The sequence below is a fragment of the Nothobranchius furzeri genome, chromosome 6 (genome assembly GCF_043380555.1).
Source record: "Nothobranchius furzeri strain GRZ-AD chromosome 6, NfurGRZ-RIMD1, whole genome shotgun sequence".
Taxonomy (NCBI): Eukaryota; Metazoa; Chordata; class Actinopteri; order Cyprinodontiformes; family Nothobranchiidae; genus Nothobranchius; species Nothobranchius furzeri.
The window spans coordinates 35,658,906-35,683,272 of NC_091746.1; the positions used below are offsets into that span (position 1 = coordinate 35,658,906).

A 24,367-nucleotide genomic window follows, 5' to 3' on the forward strand; every position below is an offset into this window, starting at 1 on the left:
TGCTCTTAAATAATTCCACGATGAGGTGTTTGAATTTAAAAGGGAGGTTTTGATCATTAAAACTACTTTAGTTTGCTTTGGTTACAGTGGGTTTATTTACATGTAATGAAGGAACAATGCTGCAATTAAACTAGACTTCAGGGCTGCCACAAACGACTTTTGTAATAGTCAACTAATCATGTCATTCATAAAAGTATAGTTTATTGCACCAGGATGCTCTAATATACCCATCATTAGCATCTAGTTTGAAGTGTGATCAGTCATGTGCCATCTAATAATAAAGACAAGATGATAGCTTATTAAACAATGTTTAATTAACTTTGTAAACTGTTAATACAAATGCTGCAGTCAAATGGAGGTAGGCACCTAAAACCAAAATTAAATTGTATGAAAAATTAATTGTGCTCACAAATGTATCCAGCTAAAATAGTCATTTTAGGCTTTGTAACAAACTCGTCCATTGAAGAGGAGAAATACTTTTTTTTAACACTGTTATGTAGCAGAATAAAATAAATCATTAACGTTTGTAACATTAGAGCAAATCTGTGACATACATGTGTTCGAAATGTAATAAAATCACTACTGTTGTTGCTACACCTATGAATACAAGAAACTCTCTGCTGTCATTAGCAGCTAACTAGGTAATTACAGTGGTGACTCTTCGTTCTCTGCCATGACGTGCTTCCTTGTAAGGTGCTTGTGCATCGCCGCTGTGCTCCCGTGAAAGGACAGTTTCACTTTGCAGATTGTTGTCACGGTCTGCCCCTGCCTCCCTGACTGTGTCTCTCTCCTGCCCTTGATTAGTCCTTATTGTTTTCACCTGCCCCTTGTTTACCTGCCCATGCGTTCCTCATTTGCCCTGTGTATTTATACCTCCCTCCTTGTGTCAGGCCCTGTCCACACATAGCCGGGGATCTGCCAAAACGTAGATATTTTTCTACGTTTTGGCCTGTCATCCACACGAAAACGGATCTTTTTAAAAACTCCGGCCAAAGTGAAGATCTGCGTTTTCTCCGTTTTGGGTGTCTGCGTGTGGACAGACAAAACCGGAGTTTTAAGGTCCGCAACGTCACTTTACGCGACAGAAAAATTCTGACATCACGTGTGCAACCTGTGTTTACACTAGCCAACAGCATGGATGCCCTCAGAGCTGCGCTCGCTTTATCAATTGTCCAAGCGCTTTTTGCTTGTTTGTTTTTGCAAGCGGAATTACTGCTCCTTGTGGAAGACCACAGACGAAGGACGAGGTTAAGAACGGGGGAAGTACTGCTGCCAACGGGTCTGGCATGTCCGTAACAACGTAATTATCCGGGTACGTGTGGACAGAGTTTTTTTTTAAAACGAGGTGGTATGGATGCACGTTGGTGGAGGGGCGGATATTCGTTTTTTTTTTTAAAACCCTGCTACGTGTGGACTAGGCCTCAGTCTTAGTCAGATCATTGTGGTTGTTTGTCATCGTTGTCTTGTGCTGTTCGTTCCCGTCCCACCATTAAAGCCATTTTACTTTATCTGAAGCCTGCATCTTACCTCCTGATCTGCTCCACCACACATGGTCCATCATCTCCTACACCTGCAACGTGACAATTATGCACTGTATGTGCTTCTCTATTGTCTTTGTAAAATACTCCCAAACTTTTGAGCTACATTGCCGACTCGCCATGATGTCTTCTTTCTCCAAAGATTAAGGGTGTTTCTCAATGTCTAGGCACCTGGCCTAGCAAGGTGATGTCTTGCGAGGCCAGGTGCCTTGCTTACGAGGACACTGTCCTTCCTTGGTCAAAGAAAACGGTGAACCATCACGTGACACGGGAGATAACGTTATATTTTCTACATATACATTTTAATATAAACATAGAACAAGCCTTCTACTTTTTAAATTGTGTATATATTTGTTAAACTAAATATGTAAACGAGTTACTACCCGCTAGCCACCGAAGCTGCAACTACTAAGCAAATTAACCAACCATAGATGACTTCTTTCCTAAACTAACGGGAGGTGGTTGAAGTGGGAGACGGAAGGGGAGGTTATAGAAGGGCAACGGACTGAGTAGACAGGTTGTCTCTACATGCCGCCTCCTGCTTCCTCCTTGCCCCTATCAGCAGAGTAAACAGCCTGCATTATGGTTTGGGTAGTTTTTAACTTGCAGTAGCTTGTTTACAATAACTTGGCTTCAGACAGGCAGGCACATCTGCTTTAGACAGGCGGGCACATCTCCTCCTCCTCTACTCATTAACACTCAGGCTGAAAAGTACACTGGGTTTCTACTGTGTGCAGAGACATATGGGGAAGAAAAACAGCAGAAAACAAGCAGGGATAACTTGGGCTACAGTTGAATGTGGCAGTCAACAAACTAAGATGTCCAGCACTAGCTGTTCTGGGATCATTGTCTTCTATAACTGTGTCTGCACCAAGTTTCAGCACATTAGAACTTTATTTGGCACATGAACTGTGGACAATATAGCAAAAATACAGTGCCAGTGTCAAAATCATGTGTGTATGTTCACAGGACTGTTCTTGTAAGATGGGTTGTCACTACTGAAAACACTCAGAAGTGACACAGAAAGCAGAATATTAATCTGAAGGTGATTACAGAAACTTCATGACAAGTAAAACTCTGACCTAGGGGTGGGTAACTTTCACACCTGAACCGATTTGGTACCAATGCCCAATACCTAGGAATTGACACCGGTACCAATTTTTGGTACTTTTGAGTGTTTAATAATTCATTTGTTGTATTTTTTTATTAAACACATATTTTTCTCAATATATAACCATATTAATAAATATCACAATGAATAACATACAAACTGTTTGAATTTTATCATCATAGTACAAAATTCTTCTATATGAAAACCTTAAACCACAACTCTTTCTAAAAAAATAGAAAAACTAAAACCCAGCTCTGTGTACTCCGATTCCTCTTCTGTGCCCTCTGCAATAACTATGATGAGGAGATCATGTATTATAAACTACAAATGGAACTAAAACAAACTGATACAATACAGCTGTTTGTATTTTAATATTGTGGTGTTTTGCTAACTAAAACCAGCTTCTTGTACTATTCCTCTCCTTTTTCCTCTGGACAAACTGTGTGATGGTGGGTCTTGCAAATTAAACTGAAGCAAAATTTTTTGCTGTGAACTCAATTTACTGTGTATCTTCATTCCTTTTGCCATTCATTTTCAAACAGTTGATCTTTCCTCCTCTGAACAGTTCCGAGGAAGCGAACGCACCATTAGCTGACAGCGACAGAAGCTAAAGTGTCAAGCTAATGTTATCTTAAACGGTTTATTTACCTGTTGAAGCACATTAAGACAATGATAACTCACTTAGATTATTGTTGATGTTGTCATCATCACCCAGGTACCCATTGCATTTAGTGAAGTGGACCCAAATGTTTTTTCTACCATGCTGCTTGCTGTGTCTACAGATGGCCTGCAGAAACTGACAACATAACACTCTTGTGCATGTGCTGCTGTCTATCTTGGGAAATCAGGTACCAAACTCTATGGTACCGAAACAAGGCACCGCTTAATGCCACGTGAAAAGGTTTTTGGTCAGTACCACGGAATTCAGTCGCGCGCTCACCAGTATCAGCTGCTGGAGGGCTCTAGTTTCGTTGCGCCATTTGTGCCAGCGGACACGGTGGGGTCGGGGGGGGGGGGGGGCATGACTCTTAGCCTGGTGGGTGGCCAAGCAAAACCTGGCAGGCCAAAAGGCTTATGAAGCGCTGGGGGAAACCCTGGACTACCAAGCTAAAGACCAAAGAAGACAGATCATTTAATGCTGTGGCCCCCAAACTCTGGAACTCTCTCCTCCTGAGCCTGAGATCAGTGGACTCCATTTAAAAGCAGCTGAAAACTCACCTGTTCAAGCTGGATTTTGCGTGACCGTCGTCACCACCCTCTCCTTATTCTTCTCTCCTGCTATCCTGATTTCCCTCTCTCCTATTCATTTTCTCTCTTCCTTTCTTTAAATATTTTTAAAATCAATTTTAATTTTTTCCCTCATTTTAAACATTTTCAATAGGGCTGCACGATATTAGGAAAACCTGCGACATTCGATAACAGTACTTAATATTGCGATATCGATATTACTCGCGATAAATGAACAAATACTAAAGTATGCAGTGTTGATGTTGTCTGGCGTGTGACGTCTGCTCTGGGTTCAAAGCAAACAAAAACTAATGCATGAATTCCATTACAACATAACATTTTTATTGCAAAAATATGCAGCTGCACCTGCTACTGTATTAGCAGCAAAACAACAAACTGCATGCATGCAGTTTCTCAGTGACTTTAAAACATCACCTCCGCCATTAAACTTTTTCCGATGCTCCAAATACAGAAAAACATCCCTTACCAGGGTGTTTTGAATAAATAAAAATATCAGAAAATAAGTTTAAATGTTAAATAATAGTTAACATAACTAACATGCAACACCAAATTCTCTCATTGCTATTGAACATTTTCTCCACTTATGTGGTTATGATAGAAGGCTGTTGCTGTAATTGGGAAGTGAACTGTGCTGGGCCAAACTAGGAGAATATTAAGATTTTCTGAGGGAAAGGGAAAAACAATTGTCTACCTTTCAGAAGAGGAACTGGCAAAAAACTACATGGAAAATATGTGAAAACGTTTGTTTTTAACCCCAAATTGAACAAGTTTACCTAGATCTTAAAAAACAGCTCAGATGATGAAACTGCAACTATGATTCTGATAACAAGCTAACAAATTGAACTAGCTGCTCTAAGATAACCGGCTAGCAGAGCTTCTGACTGACAGTTTATGTGCAGCAGCAAATCAACTATCCTGATTAACAAGGTTATAAAAGCTCATAAATGAAAAATCACTTTGATGTGTGGGGGAACTTTTCCAGGCCCTCTTTAGCAGGGTGGGACTGGGAGGAGAGTGCTGTAGCCTTTTAGCTGGAAGCTAACCGGAGCCTGGGTCTAACATCACCACCCGGTGGAACACTAGCGACATGAAGGTGGATTGGTTCACCGGCACGTGTCGGAGTTAGCCCGGTAAAAATGATTAACGACACCGAGCGGACTCACATTCACGTTTGAAAGCAGCGCTGATTCCAGAAACCTCAGCACAAAGTGCGTTCGTTGCTCTGAGCCAGCATGACGAACAAGGGAACGGCGCCGCTAACTCGGTTCGGGTGTTGCTTTCCATCCTAAGGGTCTACGTAGGGGGCGGGCGTATTACGTGAACAGACCCATCTGATTGGCCGCATATCAGAAGGGCTACATTTGATTGGTCAAATAATACTTCCGCATAAAAAACAGAGCTGGTTTACAAAAAGTTGATGTATGACACGGATTGAAATGTTGAACCAAACATTTATCGCCGTTTTTGACGTGCTTTGCGATGGGCCTATCGCACGTCCTGTTATCCCGATGACGATAATTTTCGATATATTGTGCAGAGCTAATTTTCAATCAATTTTTAAAACCTTTTTATACCTTTTTTTGTGAAGCGCCTTGTGGTCTTTATCTTAAGAGGCACTATAACAAAGATTGTTTTCTTTCTTTTTCCATGTATGATATTGCCTCTTGCAGCTTGGTTTGGGTATTGTTCACTTACAGTGGAAACTACAGTAAATTACCCTGGAAATCTAGACCAATTGTGGTTGTTGGAGGTGCAGAAAAAATTGATTGACATCCGAATTGAGATTCTTATTTATAAAGACTCTTAATCGATTTAACCCTTGCACTGTCCTCATGGGTGATCCCACCAGGAAAGTTGACCATTGAGCAGGGTTGATGATTTATCCCTTGAGGTCCATGTGGCAGGGGTGAGGTGGTGCTCAATCCTCACTAGGGTTGTCACGGTAACCGGTGTAGAGGTAAACCCCGGTAAAAAAGTTGACAATAATAATAACCGTCTTGTTTTTTAAAAACTATATTATCTCTGTGGATTACCGTGGCTGCGGTGTAGGCGCGGTGACCCTTACCAGCCACCATATCATCTGCTGAATTTGCCGGCGGCACATGCGCACTTTGTTGTTTACAACCAAAACTTTCTTGAAGCTAAAGCTGAAATAATGACCAAAGGAGGAGACGGCAGCGCTCAGGACATTTATTATCCCTCAAAGAAGACAAAGTGGGAAGTACAGGCATTTTTTTTTATATTTGAAGAATGCCGAGGGACAGTTGATAGAAGACGGCTATCCTGTTTGCAGCACGTGCAGAAAAAGTGTCTGTGAAAGGCAGCAATGCTTCAAATCTCATGACACATCTGCGTGACCATCACCCACAACTCTACAGTCAACGCAAGGCAAGCTAACATTAGCATTTTAGCTAAAATGCGTGATCCGAGGATTTGGGTTGAGGGAGAATGCAACGAGTAGCTATATAAAGCAGCCGCAGCGCCGCTACCTGCATATAAACCGTGTCACGGACACCCCCATGTTGAAATGACGCTATGCATTACGGGGCTCCCAGGGGCAGATAAGAGTTGGTCTCTCTCCGAGAATAATTATGAATTTAACAATGATTACTGCCTGATGACATTTTCCCACATCTGCAAAGCTCACTGGAAGGACACAAACCGAGGACAACATTTTCCTGATATAGGATTTATTACTCAAGTAAGGGTAAAAAAAAGTATCTGATTAGAAGGCTACTTGAGTACTGAGTATCATCTGATCTAGTATTTGTAAAATGATGACATCAAACAGACAAAAAATAAGTTATGGGAAAATATTGGTATTTTAAAGACTAAAGGGGAAAAATGTAAACAAATAAACAACATAATTACGAAATAACAACTTTTAGGCTAAATTTAGACATAAACTGAGGACAATATTTTCCTGATATACAGGGTTTATTTAGTTGTCTGAAAATGTAACACGTTTAAAAAATACCGCAGTAATACCGAAAACCGTGATCATTTTGGTCACAATAACTGTGAGGTTAAATTTTCACACCGTGACAACCCAACTCCTCACCCCTGCCACGTGGAGTTTCGCGCGGCTGCAGACGTCACGTGAGTGAATCCCAGCAATACCCCCTTATGCTGCCATTGCATAGTCTTTTGTAAAATGGACACAACTGTGCCACAATACTGCCAGTCTGACCACTCATAAACGACCTAAGGCTCCCTGATGCCGTCATGGCATTGCGGCAAATTGATGGCATTGTTCGTAAAAACGGCTCGTCAATAAGGGTATGAAGGTCATTTTGTTTCAAAATGCACAAGCTTGTAGATCTGCTGGGTGTATTTGTACAACATGATGTGAGTTTGAAAATCGGGTGCGCGTGTGTGTGCAGGGGAATGTGGGATTGAAGAGTTCAGGTGAGTGTGTAAGTACAATGTGAAAAGCTGCACATCAACATATGTAAAATTGTTTAGATGAATATGTACTTGTAAGAAAAACTTGCATGCATGTGAAACACAAATGTGTTAAAAATATTAGTGAAAGACCGCATTAAGTACAAATTAAGAAAAAAAATGTACTTCAGTACAATAACAAAGTACTTGTACTTCATTACATTGCACCACTGTGTGTTCTAAGTACCAATTGAGTGTGATTACCACAGAGCTTTAGCCCAGGTTAAGCCTGATTCATGCTTCTCCGTCTGCGTCAGTGCGGAGGCATGCTACATCCTTGCGGGCCTGCCGGAGAGCTCCGCAAGGACGGACGGAGTCGAGCTCTCTTTTCTAAACATCCGTCAGTCGAGACGGAGAACGCAAGCTTGTGATTGGTCAGGATGCTGCTGTTGTCTACACCGCCGGCATTGCGCCCTCAAAAACATAAAGAGAGCTAAGGATAACTAGCAGCAGCTTTAAGAATATCTCGCGAAAAAACTCTAAGATATGAATGTTTAATTCCCCCGTGACTGGACGAGTGAAAAGATGCGCAGCAAGCGTTTTATTTGTGGACGGAAATGACAGGAAACGTGGGTTTAGAGGTGGCGAGTGCATGAAGTGGTGGAGGATGAGAGACAAATTTGTCTGTGTTAAAAAGTCTCTTATATACACAAAAAACACAATATAAACACAGTATCTTGGACCGATACATGACAGGATACCACAGAACAGCGCTACGCCCTCTGTTGTCCTGGCGGGCAATTGCTTTGCAACACTCTCCAGGAGACGGAGAAGCATGAGAGCAAAACGCTTCCGTCAATCCGTGTGTTTCTGTCCCTTGCGGAGCTGACGGAGAAGCATGAATCAGGCTTTAGTCAAAACTTTTCATGTCACAAAGACCATTATCTTCCTTCACTGGGTGCTTCATCAGAACAATACAACACAGAAGCAGGGTGTTATTGTGGGAGGAGCAGTGTCAGACACAAAAAGCTTAACCAGCTCATGGTGGATGTATTCTTTGGTTTAATGAGATATAATCGTTCCCCTGTGGAGTCGACCCTAAAGAGCCATTCTCATCCTGCTAATGACAACAATGAGCCACTGAGCAAGAGGAGGGCACTACACCACTGAGGAATGAAGGTGTTGGTGGGCTCTTGGTTGTGCGTTTAGCCTTCATCTGTGTCTAGGTCAAATACGGTTTTTCAAACTAAACCAAAAAGGAAGAAATTTTAAATATGGATCAGATCTACAAACAAGGAGTTTCTGTAAAAACAACCTCAGCCAATCAGGACCCAAGAGAAAAATTATAACAGGCTGCTTCAAAGGCATTTAGTCAAAGCTTCAAACAGGTTGTTGTTTGAAATGTTGTTTTGTTTTTGCCTCTCAGATGTGAAAGTGTCATTTTGGACTTTCAGTTTTAAAGTAAAGTCCAACAATCAATCTATCTGCTGTTGCTGGGGGGGGGGGGGGTACTTACTTACTTGGTTGAGGCCAGGTGACCACCATAGATCCTCATCATAATCTATCTGCTAGGCCTTTGACCAATAAACTCTAATAACAAAGTAGAGCCACATAAAAGCATTTTGGAGCCTTCTCTACTTCTACCAGAAAAAAGTAGTTGAGGTCAAAACTGTGAAAAAGACACAAATAATGGTTTTCACAAAGCTTACAGTTTGCATGAAACTCTAGATTGTTATGAAGAGTGATCAGATGAACTGCTAAGTTTTTCTCTGCCATGAAAATAAACTTCCCCAAAAATCCATTTCCACTTCCAGTTCAGTTCATTATTCCACTTAGTTGAAAGTTTTCTATCTAAGGAAACCCAGCAGATCCATCAGTAAGATCTAGGGCTGGGCGATATGGCCTAAAATCAATACCACAATATATTGAGGATTTCACCTCAATAACGATAAATGGAAGATAACTACAGGTATGTGCAGAAACAAAAGTTGTCCACTAGATGGGGCTGTCACATGTATTATGTTGAGTCACATTTTTACATGACTGAAGCTGGTACAGCCTCTTAACAGTCCACGAAAGTTGCCAACCTACACACATCTTTTCATTTTTTTATCATCAAATTTATTGACATGGGAACAATTATCTCAATAAGAGTCAGAAATTTCGTAATGGCTGTAACGGCTTCACAGGAATGCCTGACAGTTATGTGGACCAATGGTTTAGATGATCCACCTAGAAGAAAATAATGTTCATATTACCTTTAAGTGCCTTTAACAAGACACACCATGCCAGCAAATCAACATAATATTACACCAACTGTGTGTCTTATAAACGCACCATGCCGGTATGCAGGAATTTTGCAGCATTTGTTCCACCTCGTTTGGTAGCAATATTGTGATGATTTTCTGTCCTATTAACGAAAATTGCGACTTGGCACAACACAGGGGGGTGTGATGATGACATGGGGAGTTACTGCCGGGCTCCGGCCAGCAACTATATTAAAAATAAAAGTAAACACGAACCGTACGTTTTGTAAACAAAATCAGCTGATATGGTCAACTGGAGCGATGCATCGCTCTTTGAGCTTTTCTCTGTTAGAGCTGGAGGTCAGATCACCAGAGACTGCACGGGGACTGTGGCGAACAGACATCTTTAGGAGCAGCTTGTTAAGAAAACTTAATGAGTGTGGCTTTGATCTCAATAAGAAAACAAGTTATGTCTGAGATAAACAGAAGTCCGCAGCAGTGATGAGACTGCCCCCATACCCCCTTTATGCCGCCATTGTGTAATCTTTTGTGAAAAGGACATGATTGTGCATTACTACCGCAACGGTCTGACCACTTATAAACAACCTATGGTTCCCTGATGCCGCTTCAGCGTTGAGGCAAATTGATGGCATTGTTTTGTAAAAATGGCTTTAAACTACTTGGGACATTCCCACCGCCTGATGTTTGTGCTAGCAGGGCTACCATATCATATGACACAATAAGATACCATACCACACACCACACCACACAAACATAGCTTTCATAATCAAATCTGTATATTTTACTTATTCTTAAAAAATCCCCACCCAGGCCTAATAGCAACCCCCTAGCTTTGAAGACACTGATATTTTTCCTGAGAGTTAACTTTTATATTAATGGCCACAAGCACTGATGTATTAAACTTTCAGCCAGTACCCATCTAATCCAAGCTGATCCTTCACAAAGCTGTGGGAATGGGAAATTGGGCAACATGCTGCCAGTGCTGCTATGCAACTCCCAACTAAAGCAGCTAATCTGCTGCACAGTCCCAGCCTAAATCCGAACTCATTCCTGCTGCAGGCAGGCTGTGTTCAGACCCGTCTCATGCTAAACCATCACAAACCACCTCATAAAAACAGCTAACTGGAAGACTACAAACACCCCAAACAAAATGCAACTGCACAACAGACCTACGGCCTGCAAGCAGCCAGATTTACATTTCATCTTCTAAAACAATGTTGTACAGTTTGAAGCAGCTGAGGTGTGTTGCAGACAGTGTCCTGTAAAAGTGAACCCCACCTCTGAAACATTAGATACCAAAGTCCTGAGTCAACAGCAGAACATCTGCATGGTGCAAAGACATACAAACTCATCCAGCAATTGTCTGCTCTTATTTGTTTCTTGCTGATCTCAGAAATGACAAAGATGAAATGTAAAGATGAAGATTATTGTTATTATTATTATTATAAATGGAATAGATATCATCGAATCATGATGTTCTGCTTTTATTTGCTCTTGGAATTTAACTGTCAACACAAGTAATTTGTGTTTCACAATACTCTGTGACATGTTTGGTGCCTATTAAAGGGGTTAAAGGTCATGAGTGATTTTAGCAATGAACAAAATGTGTTTTTAAGAGTTTTAAAAGTCAGTTCAGCTGTGCTGACAAATGTGTACCGTGTACCATCCTATTCTGTATTTGTAAAGTACAAGAGTGATGAAGTTTTCTAAAGCATATTTAAAAGGCTGACAAGACACTTCAGGAGGAAGATCAGAGCCCGCTCAGAAAAGATCTATGTGAGTAAGTCTTACCGTCCGACCGCTCGGTGTGAGGCCTCCGTTAGTGAGGTAAGGGCTGCAGAGGTTCCCTAGGTCAGGAATCATGAAGAACGGATATCGAACATATGGAGATGGCTGGAAGAAGCCAGCACTCTGTTGATTTCTTATTGCTGAAAAGTTTAACATCAGACATACATAGTTAAAATGGGGTTTCAACAGCTTTTCTGTAAAGATTTTTGTGCGTTTTCAGGAGAAAAAACAAAAACAAAACAATGACAGTGCAGTAAAGTAAAAGATCACTACATTCATCACTCAACTTCATTTGTGGACTGACATAACTAATATATGTTAATAATTACTATGTATAAGCTGTCTTATCAGGCATGGATGAGATCATGAGTCTTGCCACTTTCTGACCCAGCTGAGGTATTTTAACAATTTGACATTTAATATTTAGGTACAATTGCAGAGGCTATATTATAAATGCACTACTGCTGTCATTGTGACTGCACCAGTCAGTTTAGTTTATGAAAGTCACAATAGATTGGTCATCTCAATAACTTAGATTTAGTGTATAAACAACTTTTAATTTGTTAAGCATATCATTTTAAAAAGGGATGAAAAAAACAAGTGTTTAACTGAAGAGAAGATTAAGCCAGGGTAAGTGGAAAATCCCAGCCTAAATAATCTAGGTTTAACTACCCACTGATAAATACTGTAACTGTCTATGAAACAGCACAGGAAAACACGAACAAAAACACACTGATGTCATCCAATTGAGACGGTAAGGCCAGTGAACCGCGAGTTTATTGTCAAAAACGTGGACTTGATTAAGTGTATTAATCATAACCAGATATTTACTGATAGCTTTGGTTGAGTCACACAAACACAACCCTACCTTCCTCCAACTGTCTGACTCTACTTCTCTCCACATCTGTGGGAGTTCGGAGGCGTCTGTCTGCCTGGAAACAAACACAGCAAAGTCACACAACCGGGCCAACGAACCATCTTCCTGCACATGATCTGATCACACTTCACTCACCTCCGAGTCAGAGCTGCTGTTGGTCTCTGACTCGTTAACTAGAGACGACTTAACATCGTCCAGGTCCCGCTCGGCGGACACGTTCCGCTTCTCCTCCTGCTCCCCTTCGTCTTTAAAGGCGATCAGCTCATCGTTTGCTCCCAGGTCGTCCCCGTCTCTACTCAGTTGCGGCATGTTTGGACGTTAGCTACAAAGGCTAACAGCTCAGGCTGAGTTAGACCGAGTTTACACTATGTACAAACAACCCAGAAGACTGTAAAAGCTGAGAGAAAGTCTTAAGTTTAAGTGCACTGCGCTATATATTCTCCAGAGCTCGGTTTATTACGTAGGTGGGTATCGTTTGTTTGTTGTTTCGGTAAGAAAGCATAAAAAATCAACCCCCCAAAATAGCTAACAAGCTAGCTAGCAACCTGCAACGTTCACGGACACTTCAGTTCTGGTGTCGAATTCCTGAGATGTGAAAAAAATCCCTTCGTTGTCTTTTTTGTCACTTAGAAAACAATCCATAAAGTATGCAGCATTGACATAAAACACTCCAAAACGTTTAAAAATGTGAAGAAAACGTCCAATCATAAACGTAGCGCCTCTAACATACCGAACGCAGTCCAGAAAAGTTCACGTCCACTTCTGCACAGTTACTCCAGAGGGAAAAGTCGAGGCTGATTTCGAGCGGATTCCTGCATCGTTAGTCCGATTTGGAAAGATCATAATTCCCACAAAAGGTGATATTAAAACGGGTGTTTCCGCATGGCACGGAGGTGACTTGTTTCTGGTGGCTTTGGGGTGTGGAGGCGTGAGAAACAACAACCAGGCTCGACGGTGTCTGAGGCTGAGGGAAAAGGCTGCGGGGGCTACACTGTGGGAACACAGCGAGGAGGGAGGAAAAGCACGCGTCTTCACAGACCTGGGATCAGTTCGGCAAGGCAGCGGGGCACAGGCCCAGCCCACCACAACAGTCAGCTGAACTGATTCAAGATCAGGAACAACAGGTTGCTCCTATTTGTTGGCAGAGGCAAAAAAAAAAAAGGCGGGGAGGAGTTTAGATATAAAGATACTTTTATTGTTTAAAGGAGCAGTTACACACTCTTCTCAGCTCGTGACCCAAAGTTCAACAATGCAATTGTTTATTGTTTGAAAAATATCCACACTGCAAAACGAATTTCATTCAAATAAACCATTTTAAACATATTCTCAGAAAAATGTGCAGCTAATTTGGTTCAGTCAATTTCAGCAGTTGCTGGAAGAGATTTTTTTTGCAGAAGAATGTTCTCTCAAAGCTGTGAGGGAGGAGCAGGTTGTGTCTGTCTGGAGCGCCAACAAGGCATGGAACAATGCATAAGATGTTGCTTTTACATCAGGTTGAGAAGAAAAGGCCATGTTTACTGAGGACACTTGTGTTTGTATCAATGCCAAGAGCAGCCTTCCTCCGTATCAACAGGCATTCGAGGACTGGAACAACAGGTCAGAAGGGGCAGGGGCTTTCATCAGCTCTCCCCTTCAGTCAGTCATCCACTACAAACGATCCTGAAATAAGTTGTGAATTCTACTCGTCCTTCTGATTCTTCAGGTATTTTATTAGGGTTTGACCTTTTTCTACAGTCACTGGGTTTGACTGGAAAATCCCTGCATGAAGTCTCAAATAGACATCTCTAAAACACACCAGGGTTCGAGTGTGTTGGATAATCCAGATTTATTTTCAGTAAATTGACCCATGGGGGTCCATCACCCTGCAACTGAGAAATCCTGCCATGTAAACAAGTGTATTTGTTACATGCATAGTCATACAGATATAAACAGATTTCCATCAACTGAATATCATCACAGTTCAGTCTGAATGGGTTAAATGATGTGTTAAATCTGCCTCTAGTCACATAGATTTCAGACTGAAGAGCTGGAGCGGGACAAGATGGATCAGGGTTTGCCTTCTGCTCTATGTGCTGCATTCGAGTAGCTAGTGAACCAGATCAAATTCTTGCTTTGCAAAGTTTGATTAGTTTAAATAATATATTTATTTAGTCTGGCTTGCCAGGCTAGCATTCGAGTGCAGCAGGGTAACAATTTGTCCTGCTGCAGCACAAAGAGCATAGGCATGCTCATTACAGCTCCCACTTGCATCTCAATTGTGGCCCCCTGTGGAGAGCAGGCTGGCAGCAGTTAGGATGAATTACCTCCCAACCCTCCCTCTGTGTTTCTGTGTGTTTGTTTTCTCCTTCATAAAATTTGCTTGCTTCACTAACATCACATCAATAATTTATAGAAGTTCATTAATATGCACAATTCCAATCAATTTGCTCTTTAATAAATACCAAGACTATAAATGGGAGCAAGTTTTCTCCCCTTGAGCAAATGCCCTAAGTGTTAATAACTCTGGTTGTTTGTTTATTTACATCATAATTTTTATCTTCAGAACATTTGTAATATCAAAATTAATTTATCAGCTTCTGATATATTATTATTATTAGTGGTAATAGTAGTAGGAGGAGGAGCACTAATATTAATATTCATTTAAAAGAACGATGCTCACATGTAAACATGAAATTCAAACACCTGTACAATAATCAGTAAAACACCAAATTCAACAAATTTCTAATCCTGAACCATTTAGGGTGCCCACACGTCATTCCTGGCCAGTCTAAAGTAAAATAAAAAATTGCTACTGCCATCTTTTATAATCACCAGTTCATTAATAAAGATTCAATTATACTTTAATAATGATAAATTATGTTTATTATACAGGACGTTTAATTGAATTCTGATCTACTCTAGCTCAAAGGTCACTTTTGTATCACCTGGTTGCCCTTCGTGTAGCTCAGTATCCATAAAAAGGTTGGTGACTAATTTTCTAATCAAATGCATTTTCTATGTTGTTATGAATATCGTGCTAATGACACACAGGTTGTGTTTATTGCTATTTACTTTCTCTTCTCTTTTAAAAACAGAATAAAGCTTTTGATATATTTGTTCTAGCTTCCAGTGGAAAAAGGAATAAAAGTTGCTCTATTTTAAATCAAATTGGGATGTTCTGCTGCTCCTGCAGTTCCTCATTATGTTGCTAAAACTGAAACCATATCTGGCAGCAAACTGTAATCCCATTAATGAAATGTAATTGGTGAGAGGACGAGCTGAACAAAAAGAGCTGGACTTCTGTTGCATTCGAGTTTCCTTGAAAGTCGGAGCTGGGATCTGGGAATGATGTCAGACCAAAACGAATCATGCTCTGTATCAAATGTTCTTCATCTGAAGCTGGAATTATTTAATGTTGGTACTTGTTTTGGAGCAGAATTAGTTTCTGTTATAATGCTGGCATGATGTAAGCAGCCATTGTTTCACAGATCACCTGGGGAGCAAAGGCATGAACTTTAGTCTGGGTGTAGTTACAGTTTTTCTCAATTGCTAAAACACTAAAATCCATTGACTGAAGAAAGATCTCAGTTGCTTGAACTCATTAAGCTAACTGTTGAGCCTGTTGTCAAAACCTTAAACCATTTCACACGGTTTAGCAAAACTCTAAACGCATTCTCGTTCTTAAAACACATTCTGCACTCTATGTCACGTTGCGGGGATGTTTAGAACCCAAAGTGCAGATTACCCAGACGACAAGAGGCAGGAGTTGGTAAAAAGTAAAAATCCTTATATTTGGCAGGACGAAACAAAAATAAATCCACAGGCAGAGAGCCAAAAATCCAAAAGTCCTGGAACACAGGACACCCAAAGCTCACATAGAGCACTAAAGACTAGAGACACAAAGCTCAACTACAGCACAAACAAACGCTGACAACAAACAACAATGGACCGACAAGACACTGAGACAAGACAGGGCTTAAATACACTGGGGCATTATGGGGGGATGATGAGCTGCAGGTGTGAGGGGAGAGAACCAGGTGAAAGTCTTATAAGCTTATGCTTCTGCCTGCACCCATTCTTAGCATTGTAAAGTGATAACTAATCAGGGAGGAGGAGCAGGAGAGGACACCAGACCTAAACACACACACACACACCTAGCTGGAGGAGGAAATAAACACACACACACACACACACACACACACACACACACACACACACACACACACACACACACACACACCCACACCCACACCCACACCTAGCTGGAGGAGGAAATAAACACACACACACACACACACACACACACACACACACACACACACACACACACACACACACACCTAGCTGGAGGAGGAAATAAACACACACACACACACACACACACACACTCACACACACACACACACACACACACACACACACACACACACACACACACACACACACACACACACACCTAGCTGGAGGAGGACATCAACACACACACACACACACACACACCTAGCTGGAGGAGGAAATACACACACACACACACACACACACACACACACACACACACACACACACACACACACACACACACACACACACACACACACACACACACACACACACACACACACACACCTAGCTGGAGGAGGAAATAAACACACACACACACACACACACACACACACACACACACACACACCTAGCTGGAGGAGGAAATAAACACACACACACACACACACACACACACACACACACACACACACACACACACACACACACACACACACACACACACACACACACAACTGGAATAATAGACCTATGGAAATTAGGGTGGGGAGACTGAAGGAACACAGGACCTGAGAGGGAATGTCTGGAGGGCTGAAGACCAGGGGACACCAGAGGAACACAAAGAGACACAGACACAGACCATGACAGCCTAATGTACATCATGTCATCCATAACGGTAAACACAAGTGGCACACATTTACCCATAAAAAGAGCACAAATGTCATTGATTGAACTCAATCAGTCAAAATAGATTTCACTTGTTTCAAACGATGTGACAACCAATATAAGCAAGTTCCATCCATCCATCTTCTGAACCTGCTTTGTCCATGTAGGGTTGCGGGGTGCTGGTGCCTATCTCCAGCGGTCAGTGGGTAATTAGGCAGGGTACACCCTGGACAGAGAGCCAGTCCATCACAGGGCAACACAGAGACACACACACGCACACCTAAGGACAATTTAGACATACCAGTTAATCTAACAGTCATGTTTTTGGACTGTGGGAGGAAGCCGGAGCACCCGGAGAGAACCCACGCATGCACAGGAAGAACATGCAGACTCCATGCAGAAAGATCTCAGGCCAGGAAGCGAACCCAGGACCTTCTTGCTGCAAGACAACAGCTCTAACCACTGCGCCACTGTGCAGCCAATATAAGCAAGTTCAGAGAGCAAACAGGTTGTTGAAGGTGGGAATGAGAAAGTGTGACAATGGATAGAAGAATTCATGTGAGAGGACAAGGACGGGTGTGTATGCAAGGTGGGGGATGAGGAGGAGGGCAAGAAAGAGAAAGAGGAGGATGAAGAGGAAGAGCAAGACAAAGAGTGGAAATATCCAATGAAATCTGAGCAACAGTCATAGACCGTGTTGTTGTCCATGGGCTGACAAAGAGGGAAGCAGGACTTAGAGTGCAACCCAATTTGAGCCTCAGGAGGGAAAATATTGCATGTGATGTCGATGAAGTGCTGTGGCCTGACCCAGCCCGCAGACAAGAAGAAGCCCGTTGATAACATGTTTAGTCCTTTGATGTTTTTCATTTTATGTATTTTTTCACTGTCATTGTACACTGTAGCACAATGGACTGCAGGTTCTTCATGGTACAATAAACAAATTGTATGGCCCTGAACATTGTGCTTTCTATTTTTTGGTGTATTGTTTACTGACTGCTTGATGGTGTATGTAATTTTGAGTAATTTGTTTATGATTTGAGGGTAGTGTTTGATTTTGAGCACAGCTGAAACTGTTTTGAGGCAAAAGTTTGATTTTGCAAGAGGAATGAGAGGTTTTGTAAACCGTGCTTGAAGCTGAGGTTTTGTGTTTAATGTTTTGAGAAAAGGGAGCAAGGTTTCAGGAATCATGCTTTAGCAATTGAGAAAAACTGTAATGCACTTGGGAAACATCTGTTTTAGATTTTTACCCAGTAAAGTGTTTTATGTCAAAAGAAAATAATCACATAAATGACAGGACTCTCCCTTGACTATTTCTGTCTGATTGGTTTGGTTTCTCACAACTGTGAGTCTCAGCACCAGGTTTCCATCCAGATGTTTGCACCATCCTCTGTTCTCCAGCATCACACTCACAAACTTGGTTTCCTTGGAAACAAAGGAGGGATTTCCTCCCCATCTCCACTCACACCTAAGAGTGCACAGAGCTCAGAGTGTTTTGTCTAAAAAACAAGCCCAGTCATCTGGGTTGCTACGTCCTTCAGTGCGAGGTGAGTTCAGCGGTTTTGACTGAACAGTGATGTGAATCCTCCCTCTCTCCCTCAGGTTAAAGAATCTCCAGTCTGGAACTGAGCCGAACACTGAACCCTTTCTGTAATCCCCTCCTGCTGTGTGTGTGTGTGTGTGTGTGTGTGTGTGTGTGTGTGTGTGTGTGTGTGTGTGTGTGTGTGTGTGTGTGTGTGTGTGTGTGTGTGTGTGTGTGTGTGAGAGAGAGAGAGAGAGAGAGAGAGGCACCAGGGCACAATGACTGTTTCAGTGTGTGCAGAACTTATGTTACTTTTCCTCAATCTCTCTGACAGGACTGCTAAGGCCCGTCAGGAGCAGGATGGAATTTTTGAGTTGCAGAGGCCAGACCTTGTAAACCAACTGTGAACATTTGTTATTTTCAGGTTGTAACCTCCTTTTCCTGCTTTTAATGGTAGAAATGAAATCAGAGATGGTGGGGTGTGGTCGACAATCCAGATGTGCTGATTCTCTCCACCAATGAGAGCACAAAGAACACTTATTCGTGCTAAAAGCCTAAACTAAACTACTGTTCACTGGCACAATCAGGTTATAAGTGGAGTCAGATGATGTTAATGAGGATGAAAGTAGCTTTTCCTTTCATGAAGTGGTACAACACGCTCATGTTTGCGTTCTAGTTTAGTAAAATGTCAGCATTCTTATGCCAACACTAGAGAAACCTCAAATAAACACACGCCATGTCATATGATGCCATTTTTTTTTACCAAACCATGTCAAAGACCACATGTGGAATCAGAGTGCAAACCACCATATTACACAGCTTGTTAAATCACCTAAGCAGCTAAAAGCTGGAGCTGTGAGCTCTGACTCTGCTGTGGAGGAATTTAACCCCACTCTTGTGTGGAAACAGCTAAAACACTCAGTATGGCTGCGGCTGCTCTGATCTTTGGTCTGTTCATCTGTATGTGTCAACGAAAAACAGCCGTTTCTGTCCAGTATGAAATCATCTATCTATCTATCTATCTATCTATCTATCTATCTATCTATCTATCTATCTATCTATCTATCTATCTATCTATCTATCTATCTATCTATCTATCTATCTATCTATCTATCTATCTATCTATCTATCTATCTATCTATCTATCTATCATCTATCTATCTATCTATCTATCTATCTATCTATCTATCTATCTATCTATCTATCTATCTATCTATCTATCTATCTATCTATCTATCTATCTATCTATCTATCTATCTATCTATCTATCTATCTATCATCTATCATCTATCTATCTATCTATCTATCATCTATCTATCTATCTATCTATCTATCTATCTATCTATCTATCTATCTATCTATCTATCTATCTATCTATCTATCTATCTATCTATCTATCTATCTATCTATCATCTATCTATCTATCTATCTATCTATCTATCTATCTATCTATCTATCTATCTATCTATCTATCTATCTATCTATCTATCTATCTATCTATCTATCTATCTATCTATCTATCTATCTATCTATCTATCTATCTATCTCTCTATCTATCTCTCTATCTTTATATATGTATATATATATATATATATATATATATATATATATATATATATATATATATATATATATGTATATATGTATATGTTTCTGTTTATGTATTTAGCAGATGCTTTTGTCCAAAGCGACTTACAAGGGATAATCGGCATGTTGCCCTTGAGGCTAAAAAACAACAATAACAACAACTTAACATCAATCATGGAGAGGAGGGAACAAGGAGTGGACGGTAGAGGGGGGACGGGTGCAGGGAGGGTGCTAGTTAAGAATATGCTCTCTGAAGAGCAGGGTCTTCAGGAGTTTCTTGAAAATTGAAAAGGAAGCTCCTGTTCTGGTAGTGCTTGGCAGGTCATTCCACATTTGTGGAACGATGCATGAGAAGAGTGTGGATTGTCCTGAGCGTGGTGTAGGCACTGCTAGCCGACAATCCTGTGATGACCAGAGCGGCCGGGCCGAGACGTGAGCCTTTGCAAGAGGATTCAGGTAGATGGGAGCCATACCATCTCTGACTTTGTATGCTAGTGTTAGCTATTTGAATTTGATGTGTGCTGCTAGCGGTAGCCAGTGGAGCTCAATGAACAGAGGGGTTGATGTGTGCTTCACTTCCGGTCAGCAACAAGATGGCGCCTGTGCTTGGCTTAGCCGCAGTCACCGGCCACTTTTTGAAACTTTTCTCCACTAACCTCCTCTTTTCCACCTTGCTCCTGTCTGCGATCCTCTTCAGTAGTGTCCCTGCTACCATCTCCTATGATCGCCAGACTCTTTTGTCCTTCCGTTCGTTCACGATCGCCCAAGATGCACCAAGGACGTACCAACCTGTTTGATTACCTGAGTGGCGCACTGGCCCGGAACCAATCGACAGTCCCGAGCTGCCCGCCTCCGGCCATGTTTATCGGGTCCCGGGAAAACATCAAAGGAAAAGAGGTAAACGAGCAGGAATCCAGGTGAGAATAAGACTTCTCTTAAAACGTGGTTTATCTGGTAAACATCGGCGCAATCTTCTATCTTCTTGTCCTTTGTTTGGTGACCTGAGCGCCACTTCCGCATTCCCACCAGGCCGCGTTGGGACGCGGTTCATACGTCCAAGTTTTTTAAGGTCGGTTTATCCTCATTCCTGAGTGGTTTCTCCTCCTGTTCCCTCCATAAGTGGTTTTTATAAACACCGTGGATCTAACCCTGCTAATTTACATCCACTAACTCCAGCTGTTTCTGTAGTTTCTGATTCCTCCTCCTCACTCAGCATGGCTCTATTAAATACCCGCTCTGTTAACAATAAGTCCTTCCTGCTCAATGATCTATTTCTCTCTAAAAGCCTGAATTTTCTGTTTCTGACTGAAGTTTGGCAGCAAACATCTGATTATTCTGCTCTGATTGAACTTTGCCCGAGTGGTTATTCTTTTCTTAGCCAGCCCCGGGGTTCTGGTGGTGGTGGAGGCCTAGCTGTTGTTTTCAGAGACCATCTTCCATGTACGTAGCTCTACAACCTCTGGTCACTGCTTCCTTTGAACTGCAGCTGATTAAAGTCGGGCGTAAGGACCCATTCTACTGTGCTGTGGTCTATCGTCCACCTGGTCCAAACCGTTCTTTCCTTCTGGAGTTTAGTGACTTTCTATCTTCCACTGTGAAGCTGTCCAGACTGGTGATTGTTGGTGACTTTAACATCCACGTTGATGATCCCTCCGATCTCTTTGCCATGAATTTCTCCAGCCTTATGGACTCCTTCAGCTTTACCCAGCATGTTTTTTGGCCCCGCACACACCAGGGGGCACACTCTAGACCTTGCTTTTACCCTGAGTCTAAATGCTGACAGTGTTTGTCCTGAGGACGTTTATATTTCAGATCACCATTGCATTTTCTTTAACTTGTCAGTTTCTACGTCCCCACCTCCTGCTCGCCGTATGGTTAGTTCTTGTTTTCTTAATGAGAGCACAGCTAGCAATTTTTCTGCTGCTTTTGATCCACCCTGTTCTTCTGACAACAACCCAGATTCCTTAACTTCTCAGTTTAACGAGCACTACCTCTCCATTCTGGACAACATCTGTCCTGTCAGAACCAGATCAGTTCCTGCAGTGAACCCTACTCCCTGGTTTAATGACAGCCTTCGCAGCCTGAAACGCCAATGCAGAAAAATTGAGCTCTTGTGGAAGAAAACCCATCTCCACGTCCATCTGCTGCACCTAAAGGATCTTCTGTCATCCTTTAAGTCTGCAGTCAGAGATGCCAGGGTTTCCTATTTCTCCAACCTGGTGTCCCAGAGCAAAGGGAACCCCAAGGTGCTGTTTAACACCATCAGCAGCATCGTCTCTCCTGCCTCTCCTACAGCCTCCATCCACTCTGTTGCAGACTGTGAGAACTTTCTGTCTTTCTTTGTGGACAAAGTCAATAAGGTCAGATCTAGCATCTCTCCTTCAGCCTTATCGCCACCTCTCCCAACTCCAACCAGGACCATCATCCTAGATAGCTTTGCTCCTGTTTCTTTGCCCGAGTTAACCAAACTAGTTAACTCTATGAAGACCTCTGCATGCCCCCTCGACATCTTACCCTCATCTTTGTTTAAAAGTGCTTTTCAGTCCATCGGTCCCAGCGTGCTCTCTATAATTAATGCTTCTCTGATTTTTGGTCAGGTCCCTGCTTACTTTAAGAACGCTGTAATCCACCCGCTTCTTAAAAATCGAGTCGCGACCCCTCTCTCCATAGCAGCTTCAGACCCATCTCTAAACTTCCGTTCATCTCCAAGATCTTGGAAAAGGTTGTGGCTAAACAACTCACAGCTGCTCTTGATGAACATAACATCAATGATAGCTTCCAGTCAGGTTTTCGTGGAGCTCATTCTACTGAAACAGCTCTTCTTAGGGTCTCTAATGACTTCTGACTCACAGTGATGCAGGGGACTGTTCTGTTCTGGTCCTGCTGGACCTGACTGCAGCCTTTGACACTGTTGACCATCACCTGCTACTGGAGAGGCTGAGAGACTGGGTAGGCCTATCAGGATCTGCTCTGGAGTGGTTCTCCTCTTATCTCTCTGAACGCTCCTTTTCTGTGGCCGTCTCCAAGTTTAGGTCCTCCACCACCACTCTTACCCATGGTGTCCCACAAGGTTCTGTGCTGGGGCCTCTGCTCTTCCTCCTCTATCTGCTTCCTCTTCAGCATATCCTGAACTCCTTCAAAGGAATCTCCTACCATCTTTATGCAGATGACATCCAACTGTACATCTCCTTTAAGCCCCATGAGATGTCTAAGCTGCAGCTGTTACACACCTGCTTAGACTCTATCAAAACCTGGATGGCTGGGAGCTTTCTTCAGCTGAATGAAGATAAGACTGAGATCCTCATCTGTGCCCCAGACAAGTTGGTCCCCAAAGTCAGAGACTCTCTTGGTCAGCTTGCTTCCCACACCAAACCTTCTGTCAGGAATCTTGGCGTGACCTTTGACCCAGCTCTCACCCTGGATTCTCATGTCAGTTCTCTTGTTCGCTCTTCCTTCTTCCATCTCAGGAACATTGCTAAGCTGAGTCCCATTCTGTCTCGCTCTGAACTTGAGACAGTTCTCCACACCTTCATCTCCTCACGCTTAGACTACTGTAACTCTCTTTTCACGTGTCTGAGCAGAACCTCCCTGAACTGTCTACAGGTGGTTCAGAATGCATGTGTTGGCTTCTGACCAAGTCCTCCAAACACACCCACATCACCCCGCTTCTCCTCCAGCTTCACTGGCTGCCAGTCAACTTCAGGGTTCATTTCAAGATCCTGGTTCTGGTCTATAGGGCCTTACATGGACAAGCACCATCTTACATTGGCAATCTTCTTAGTCCCTACACCGCCAGCAGGTCACTGAGGTCCAGTGATCAAAGCCTACTGCTTGTGCAGCACCAGGCTAAAGACCAAAGGTGACAGATCATTTGCTGCTGTGGCCCCCAGACTCTGGAACTCTCTCCCCCTGAGCCTGAGATCAGTGGACTCCTTCAAAAAGCAGCTGAAGACTCACTTGTTCAAGTTGGCTTTTGTATGACCTTCTTCAACCACCCTCTCCTTATTCTGCTCTCCCCACCTATTCCACCTTCCTCAGGAACCACTGATTTCCCTCTTTCCTGTTCACTCTCTCTCTTTCTTAAAATTTTTTTCTTTTAAATCCCAATTGTCTATTTTTGCT

At 42.3% G+C, this 24,367-nt stretch overlaps 1 protein-coding gene across 1 annotated transcript in view; it reads right to left on the reverse strand.

Annotated features, from left to right (window-relative positions):
* Nucleotides 1-12,744, reverse strand: part of LOC107395259 (transcription factor 7-like 1-B) — a 32,163-nt gene extending 19,419 nt beyond the window's left edge. Inside the window, exons 1-3 of the mRNA XM_015974598.3 lie at nt 12,349-12,744; nt 12,205-12,268; nt 11,340-11,476 (exon numbers count right to left, since the gene is read on the reverse strand). Coding sequence (XP_015830084.3) covers nt 11,340-11,476; nt 12,205-12,268; nt 12,349-12,522 — 375 coding nt within the window. The 5' untranslated portion in view covers nt 12,523-12,744. The remainder of the gene's footprint in view (nt 1-11,339; nt 11,477-12,204; nt 12,269-12,348) is intronic.
* Between the last annotated feature and the right edge of the window lie 11,623 nt (nt 12,745-24,367).